The 9160-nt window shown below is 41.9% G+C and overlaps 2 protein-coding genes across 2 annotated transcripts in view; both read left to right on the top strand.

Annotated features, from left to right (window-relative positions):
- The window catches only part of ube2d2 (ubiquitin-conjugating enzyme E2D 2 (UBC4/5 homolog, yeast)), a 31639-nt gene extending 29195 nt beyond the window's left edge, over positions 1-2444 (top strand). The window contains exon 7 of the mRNA XM_037675433.1: positions 1644-2444. Coding sequence (XP_037531361.1) covers positions 1644-1689 — 46 coding nt within the window. The 3' untranslated portion in view covers positions 1690-2444. The remainder of the gene's footprint in view (positions 1-1643) is intronic.
- A 6221-nt stretch (positions 2445-8665) lies between these two features.
- Positions 8666-9160, top strand: part of zgc:110843 (uncharacterized protein LOC541492 homolog) — a 1486-nt gene continuing 991 nt past the window's right edge. Inside the window, exon 1 of the mRNA XM_037675434.1 lies at positions 8666-8902. Within this exon, the coding sequence (XP_037531362.1) occupies positions 8839-8902 (64 nt within the window). The 5' untranslated portion in view covers positions 8666-8838. The remainder of the gene's footprint in view (positions 8903-9160) is intronic.

Genomic DNA, 9160 nt, shown 5'->3' on the forward strand with positions numbered 1-9160 from the left:
TGGATACTTTAGATGGATGGATACTTTACATTGGTGGATACTTTACATTGGTGGATACTTTAGATGGATGGATACTTTACATTGGTGGATACTTTACATTGGTGGATACTTTAGATAGATGGATACTTTACATTGATGGATACTTTAGATGGATGGATACTTTAGATGGATGGATACTTTACATTGATGGATACTTTGGATGGATAGATACTTACCTGCAAAGAGGAAGCCATTTCTAAGCAAGCTCCACTACGTTCACGTTCAGGTGATGTCGTTTCAGGGTGTTAACAAGTTGGACGTGTTGCTGCTGCAGATCCAGTCTCTGTGAAACAACGAGGACACTCAGCTTTGGATTTGTTCACTTGTCTTTTAACAAGAAACACAGAAACACACAATGTTCCCAAACAGGAGACCACAACGAGAAGCTAGGCTGCTAATGCTGCGCGTGCTGCAAGATAATAGCACCGTGCTGAAACACGCTCTGGAACTTCAGTTCCGCGGCTCATAATCTGTCGTTAATAAAATTTAATGAGTGAAAAAATAACTGCAACGGTACGGTACACTCATGTGTACGTTCCACCACTAGGACATGCAGTGTGTCACATGATATACACGGTCTCATGTTGCACATCTGTGGCTCGTTCCATCACCTGATCACGTCAATAGGTAAAAACGTGCATATGCCCAAGTTTTAGCAGAAGGACTGAATGTTTAGTTGCACAGACCGAGAGCTCTTGTTCCTTTGTCACGTCCTGAAGGACAGGGGTCCCCAAATGAAATGTGTGGACACGAAGCCTGCTAAACGTGATCACTACAATATAGCAGGGGTGCACCGATGAACCAGCCCTGATTTCCTTAATGTTGGGACATCGGCCGGTACTTGCATGAGAAACTGATTTGACCTTTTTGTTTGTTTTTTCTTTAGTTTTAACAACAGTTGTCTGAACCTCATTTATATTTCAGAGCTCCACCTCATGACCAGTTAAAACCAGTTTGTAATGTTTCTAGGATTGTTCAAGGGTCTGTTTTTCAGTCAAATCAGATGGAAGATTGAAGGTGCACTGTGACCTGATGACTCCTGCCAGTGTCGATTATAAAACTGAACCAGTATCAGCAGGTCCGGCTTGTTACAGATCTGTGATCAGCCACAAAACTACAGTCGGTGCACCCCTACTTTATTACATTTTACTGATTTTTCTTATTAAAACATGGAACTGTGCAGGCCTGTGATTGATGGATTATTGCAGAAAGATTAATTTAGTCTCTGGACCAGACTTCACTTTTTAGATTTTTCAGCTGGATTATTGAGCAGGATATTAATTTAGTATCCTACTTTAAAGAAATAAAGTTAAAGTATGTTTTACTCCTTGTAGTACTAGTATTCTCATATTTACAAAGGAACAGGAGAGAAAACTGTTAAATGTGTTGTTGCTGTAACCACGAGTTTCACTGAGAGCCTGAGGGGGCCACTGCAGAGGGCCTAAATGTGGCTCTAGAGCCGCAGGTTGCAGAGCCCTCGTCAGCAGAACGCTGTTTTGCACCTGAGCTGGTTGTTTCCGTCTCCTCAGACTTCTTATTCAGCGCTGACGTGGAACATGTTTGGGTCCGCTCTAGACTCATCTCTTTATTTTTTCTCTTCACAGGTACAACAAAATAGCTCGGGAATGGACACAAAAGTACGCAATGTAGTTGGTGGGGGAGAAACACGGCCAAGCAGCTCTCCGACGTACGGCCAGGAGAGATTCAGATGTAAAAACACAAACCATTCAAACAAATGAGAAGTTAAAACAGGATCCTGTTGGTTTCCATTGGAGCGCTTTCTTTGAGCCACGCCTCCCTTTCTCCAGAGTACCTGTAAAACTCCCTCCGCCCCACCTCCCCTCCTCTCCCGTTTTGTCTACTCCCCCCAGCTCGTCCTCCGGTGTACATATTGTCAACTTAAAGTTATAAACAGTTTCTCCCTGATCCAACGACCTCACTTTTGCTCGTGTTGGTCTCTTTGTGACATCCGAGCAGGCTGGGCTCTCACCAACTCACCGTATTTGTTTTGGTTCATCCTCACCCATCATTATGAAAATAACCCCCCCCAGCAAAAATCTTTGAGGGGACCTTTTTTTTCCCATTGTTTCTAGGGGAAGCAGGACAAAAGGATGGAGGGGTTTTTACACTGCACTCGTTTTGTTCTAATGATTTCCATGTAGAGGTGACGATTGAAGAAAGCAGTTTTGACCCGCGGGTCAGAGGGCCCTCTGTATTTTGTCAAGAAAACTCCTGAGTCACTGCGAGCTGTCACATGTCAGAAGAAACGCACATGGCTGCTGTTTGTGCTTGTTGGATTCTACTAAAGGACTTGAATTTATTCACACACCTCATGCTTCTCATTCCTGCACCCAACTTCTTTTACCTATTCACCCACGTGGACCCCCCCCCCCCCCCCCCACACACACACACACACACACACACACACAGCTGTAACACCACCACCACCACCTTTTCTTTATTTTCAAAGTGGAGGTTCTGGACCAGCTATTTAAGCAATTCATCTTCGTCAGTTGAACCTGTTTTTATGTCCCACCCATGATTCTTTAGGTTGCTTCGTTTTTATTTTGTTCTGTTTTTTTCCCCCCCCCCCCCCCCCTCCTTTTTCCTTTTGCTATTGTCAAATTAGCGGCTAACATCTGAAAAGGCTATGGGACTGGCTTGGGGTCTGGGTGCAAGGAGAAGCCACTCTTCTTGCACACCTCTGTATATTGAATTACTGAGAGGCTCGTTGAGCTTTGTGTGTTGATTAAACTGTGTAATAAAAACCTTGGTCTCCTGCGTCGACTCATTCTCCAGCCTTTTTCAAAGACATCACGTCGTCCTCGTGACATCGGTGTACAGACATTTGACAGTTTGGTTCACCCGTTTATACCTGCATGCTACACCAGGCTGCGCTCGCGTCCTGCAGGACGTACACGAGCACGTGCTCCAACACGCCTCGGTGAAGCGACCGTGTTGTTTAGTCCTCAGGATGTGGAAGCTGCAAACCATCACGTTGAAGCAACGTTGAGGCCAGCACGGCCCCGACCAGCAGTTTGCACATAAATGTCCATTCAGTCAAAAGGGATTCTAGTTGATCTGAAATTAGTAACGGGAGATTTACAAATCAGTTTGAGAAACTGTTTTTTACCAAAATATATTTTTAATTGACATTTTTCACTGAAGAGTCTTGTATCATGCACAAGCTTCTTTGACAGTAACATAAATATATAAGCCCAATTTTGGGGCTTCAACTAATTCCAATTGAAGGAGAAATAAAAAAAAGTTTAATCCCCCCCCCCCCCCCCCCAAAAAAAAAATATATATATATTTTTAAATTTTCAGAGCTCATGAACAACCGGGGACTGAGCATTATCAAACCGACTGAGGACACTTGCACACGTCATGTCGCCCCGCAGGTTCCAGCCAGCCCTCTCATATTAAGTCTTTAATAAAATTAATAAAAAGAGCCCAAATCTTCTCAGATGTTGGGATTTCCTAATTATTCTTTTATTTCCAGAGGCAAATCAGACGACATCTGCTTTAACCACTGGGTGCCACTAGGTCTGGTGACATTCTTCCAAGCCACAACTACACACACTTGTATCTGTAAAAATGCATTGTTTTACTAAAATTATGCTTTTCAGAATATACGGCTAATGGGAACAATTTAGGATCTAGTGTAATCTGCTTTGAGAGAATCTTCAATAATCTCTCCTCATTCCAAACTGTTTATTCGTCTGCATTCCCACATGCAGTGTTTTAAAGTAGAGTTGCACTTTACACAAACATCTGAGATGATGTATTTATTTGAATGTACAGCTGTAACATGCACACGCATTAGCCATTTAAATTGTAGTACTTTAAGACGGCTGTTTATGGACACTGGGTTTTTGAGCAGGCCCTTTCACAGTCCTGTTCTCTGATGGTGGATGATGGGTCCACATTCCAGTTCATAAGAGTTTAACTCGAGTTCTCTGGTGAGTTAGAGATCGGCACATTATACAAATATGAAGTCATGCCCTTCATACGAACGTAAATCTGAATTTGATGGGTAAAGGTCACCAAAACGTTTTAATCCTAACGATGCTTGAACATCCCAGTAGTAAACTGCTGGTTACCCCATACTGGACCAAACTGTGACAAACCGTTTGGCTCCTTCAGATATGTTTTAACATTTTTTGTCAGACTTTAATCAGGTTTTTCAGAATTGGATTTATGATTTGTTTCTGTAATTTTTTTTGCTGTGTCAAAGAGTATATAAATGGAGGAAGAGCTCATTTTTTAGTTGCGAGACTTCATTTCTACCCAGTGTGGATTGTCTTTAACTGCAAAATAGAACATGATGGTCCTTAATTGAGTGGCCCAGTGATATTTAAAATTAGGACACTTTACCCCTCTGTGTTTTACATTAAGATGAGAACTGGTCATGGCAGACGTCAGTAAGGTGGTTTTGTCGACCTCTGGGGGTGCTATGAACATTACATCATATTGCATGAATATCTTTCACTCCTTCACCCAGGCTACTGCTCCCACCTGTCTGAAGACCGCCACCATCCTCCCAGTTCTAAGAGCTCTGCAGTGACTGGTCTGAATGACTATTGGTCAGTCGCCCTCACCCTGATCGTTGCTAAATGCTTTGAAAGACTGGTCATGACCCACATTAAAAACACATTGGATCTGCAGTGGAAGTGGTCTCCAGCTACAAGTACTTGGGTGTACACCTGAACAACAACCTCAACTGGAGCAACAACACCACCAGCCTGATCAAGAAAGCTCATCAGAGACTCTACTTCCTCAGACGGCTGAGACGAGCTGGTCTGGGAAGCTCAGTCCTCACCTCCTTCTACAGGTGTGCAGTGGAGAGCATCCTGTGCTCCACCATCAACGTGTGGCATGGAGGCTGCACAGCTGCAGAAAGAAAAGCTTTGCAGAGAGTGGTGAAGGCTGCACAGAAGATGTTGGAGTCAGTCTCCACCATCACAGACATCTACACCTCCAGATGCAGGAAGAGGGCCACCTGCATCATGAAGGACCACACTCACCCAGCACACACACTTGTTGCCCCGCTCCCCTCAGGAAGGAGGTTGAGGAGCATTAAGTGTAGAACCACTAGACTGAGGAACAGCTTCTACCCTGAGGCTGTTAGACTCATGAATCTATAACCAGAATAATCACCAATTAAAATTCAAAACTACTTTATTATTCCCAGAGGTAAATTAAATGTTGTAACTCATCCTGGTTTCATTAAAGAGTTGTTCTAGATGCTGATGGCTGTGGGCAGGAAGGATCTCTTGTAACGATCTGCAATGCTGCTTTTATTGGAGATTTGACACTTTTATCTGTGCTGATAATTATTCATTCAACCTTTATTTAAACAGATAAATCACATTGAGCCTCCAAGACTCATTTACAAGTGAGACCTGTTTGGACAGACAAAAACTGGTTAACTGGACACATGTAGGAGTTGGAGGCAAAAAATATTCCTATCAGACTTTTTTCTTGGCTGAGAAAAACCCCTAATATTGAAAAAACACTTCACACAAACAAGCACATATTCACGTAGACATTCTGCATCAGAGACGAGAGCGGTCAACAACGCTTATAGATGCTCTCGAGGTCACTGTAATCAGTCAATGTCCTCCGGTGAGATCCATAAACATTCTCGAGGGATGTCGAGGAATGGCCAAGAATAACCCCTGAGAATCCAAGAGTCCTGAAATGATGACACAATGTTTATTCAGCTGGTTTCATCTGCTTATCAGTTGGAAATTCCTCAGGGAGGGGGTGGTGAGCATCAGATCACATTTTCTCCAGACGACTTTAGATAAGATGACCTTCAAGGACACCAAGGCGACCAAAATTTAGATAAACACACAGATGTTTTGGGGACAGGCAGAACTTAATGACATCTACCTTCAGTCTGTGTCGATCTACTCTGTTCCGAAATGTCCAAATTAACATGGCTACACCGATGAAAACGTGTCTGAGATCTGAGCCATTCAGCCCAAAGCATTTGAGTCTGGGTACTCCAGAACACGAACCAAGCCATCATAAAGGCAAGTAGCGTGATCGGGTCCAAATTTGCTGCTGACGACTTCCTTGATTGTTGATAAAAACCAGGACCAGCTGAATCCAAAAAGCAAGAACCAGTTATAGTAAATCCAATTAAATGTGCGTCCTTAAAATCCACAGATGGCAGCAGAGATAGACACATCATCAAGTTTTCCAGTCGATGAGATATCCAGCTGCGTACGTGCCAACAGGGTAAATCGGCTCACCTAAAGCCTGTCTTCTCTTGAAGAAATGTTGTAAATTGAGTTGAGGGACCAACTGGTCAGAACAAGTCCATAATTATGGTTCAGAAGAAATGCAAGAGAGTCTCAGAGTCTCAGAAGCAGTTTCACAGACAGACAGAGCAGCAAAGCGGAGAGGGAGGGAGGGAAGCATCCGATCTCATGGGGAGCGAGTGGTGAATTATACAGCTGATTTCTTAACTTTATGCTGCTGTATTCATACCTACACATTCATGTTCAGGATACTGTTGAATACACCTTATTATAACTGTTTAGCATATACCTTAGATCCTTGTATACCGTTATATTTTTTATAGATTACATTATTGGTTGTAACTGGGACACTGAATACACAATTTCATTAAACCTCTTGTACCACATGTGATGCGAATGACAAAGAACCTTGAATCTTGAGTATGTATATATGTATACAAATATATACAAATATATATATATATATATATTTATTTATATATTTGTATATATATATATTTGTATATATATATATATATATATGTATATATATATATACAAATATATATATATATATACATATCATATATATATATATATATATATATAGCATATATATATATCATATATATAGCATATATATCATATATATATATATTTTTTTTAATATAAGTATATTTAATGTATCTTAAATATACTTTATTAACTAATTTGTATCAAAGCATGACACGCACACTCCAAAACATTAAACTAGACCTATAGTAGCATTTATTTTGAATATAATTTTCTTTGTTTCATTTTTATATCATTTTTTATTTACTTTTCATTTTATATGCTTTTATTGTCTAAACTTGTCCTAAATGCCGAAAAAACCAAAGGGATGCTTTTTTCAAATAGGAAGTTGGTCCCAGCAGTTCTTCCTCCGATTTTATCCTCAAATGGTGTCTCTATTGAGTTTGTTGATTCCTATAAATATTTGGGTATCTTGGTCGACTCACATCTCTCTTTTAAGCTCCACGTGGAAAACTTGATAAAGAAACAGAAAGTTAAACTGGGTTTCTTTTTCAGAAACAGATCCTGTCTAACTCTGAATGTTAGGAAACACCTTGTATCTATGACTTTCCTTCCCTCCATTGATTACGGTGACATTATTTACATGAACGCTCCTACAAGAACCCTGCAGATGTTGGATGCTGCAGATGTTGGATGCTGCAGATGTTGGATGCTGCAGATATTGGATGCTGTCTATCATGGTGCACTAAGATTCATAACTGGCTGTGATTATCGTACCCACCACTGCACCCAGTATTCACTGGTTAACTGGACATCATTAACTTCACACAGACTCTCTCACTGGTACATTTTCATCTTTAAATCACTTCTTGGTCTGCTGCCTTCATACATCTCCTCCTACATGTCTCTGTGTGAGTGCAGCTACAGCGTGCACTCTCAGGACATTATTACCTGCAGTGTTCCCTCAATAAGGACTGAACTAGACAAAAGGGCCTTCTCCTATTCCGCTCCTGTTTCCTGGAATATCTTACAAAAAGATCTGAAGCTCTCGACCTTTGACCTCTCTAAGTGTCTTTAAGAATCTGTTGGACTCCTGGCAGGGTCCAATGCAGACATGTTCCTGTTTTTAGTTTTCTACATTTGTCTTGGAATCTAGCTGTTTTTTGTTTTGTTACATTTTCCTTTTAGCCATCCTATTTGTTAAAAAAAAAAAAAAAAAAACTGTAGTATGCTTTTTATAACTGTTTATTGTTGTCTTGTTGTCCATTGTTGTCATCTTTCTTTGTTAAATCAGGTCTCTCTTGTAAATGAGTCCTCGAGGCTCAATGGGATTTACCTGTATAAATAAAGGTTGAATGATTATTATTGTCTGTACCTCATCTGTGTTTGTCTCAAACAGGTAATCTTGTCAATGAGTCTCATGACACAGTGAGACTAACCTGTAGAAATAAAACATGTAGTGAACTTCAAGTGTATGACTTCAATGAAGCTTGAACACACACACACACACACACGCACGCACGCACGCACACGCACGCACACACACAGCTTGAATGAATTTCTCTCAGAACATGAGACAAGCCAAAGCGCCCACAACCGAACAAGATAAAGTTCTTTTAATTAAAACTATTTTATTAGAACACTTCGAACTTCCGATTAATCTTAAATCAGGCAGTTACAGTATTTCACTTTTAAATACTGTAATACGTATTTAATATTCCATGGCAATTTGCAAATCTCTTAATGAGACAAAGTATAAGAAATGGTCTTGTTTTGTCTGGTCTTGAACGGCGGTAAAGCAGAGCCGGAAGTGCTGTGCGGGTAAACATCTTGCTCGCCTGCACTCTCTGGCCGCTGCGCAGCCTCAGAGCCGGAAGTGCTGTGCGGGTAAACATCTTGCTCGCCTGCACTCTCTGGCCGCTGCGCAGCCTCAGAGCCGGGCAGAGTTGGGAGAAGCTAACGCAGTTTGACCTCGCTACCTGTCGCTGTCCGCTCACCGTCCAGAGGACACGAGACGAGCCCAAGTTTAGGCGACATGTCACACTTGCCCGCTGCTCCGATGTCTGCGTTGCCCAGCTCGGGTTTCAGGTTAATCAAAGGTACAGTAATAAAGCTAAGGAGCTAGCATCCTGCTAGCATTACATCACGAAGGGCGCATGTCCGCCTCCTGACGTTACAAGTACTTTTATAGAGTACGGGTCCGGAGGCTCGCGTGGACACAACTTGAGCAGTAGTAGCGAAAAGCATTAAAACCGTGTCACGTGATGTGCAGCAGTTCGTGTAGCTGGGCGAGCAGTCACCTGAGCGGGCGTGTCGGCACCTGCAGGCGGTCACGGGTGGTGTCGGCACCTGCAGGC

This window comes from Nematolebias whitei, chromosome 4, assembly GCF_014905685.2.
Source record: "Nematolebias whitei isolate Nwh7 chromosome 4, NemWhi1, whole genome shotgun sequence".
Classification (NCBI taxonomy): Eukaryota; Metazoa; Chordata; class Actinopteri; order Cyprinodontiformes; family Rivulidae; genus Nematolebias; species Nematolebias whitei.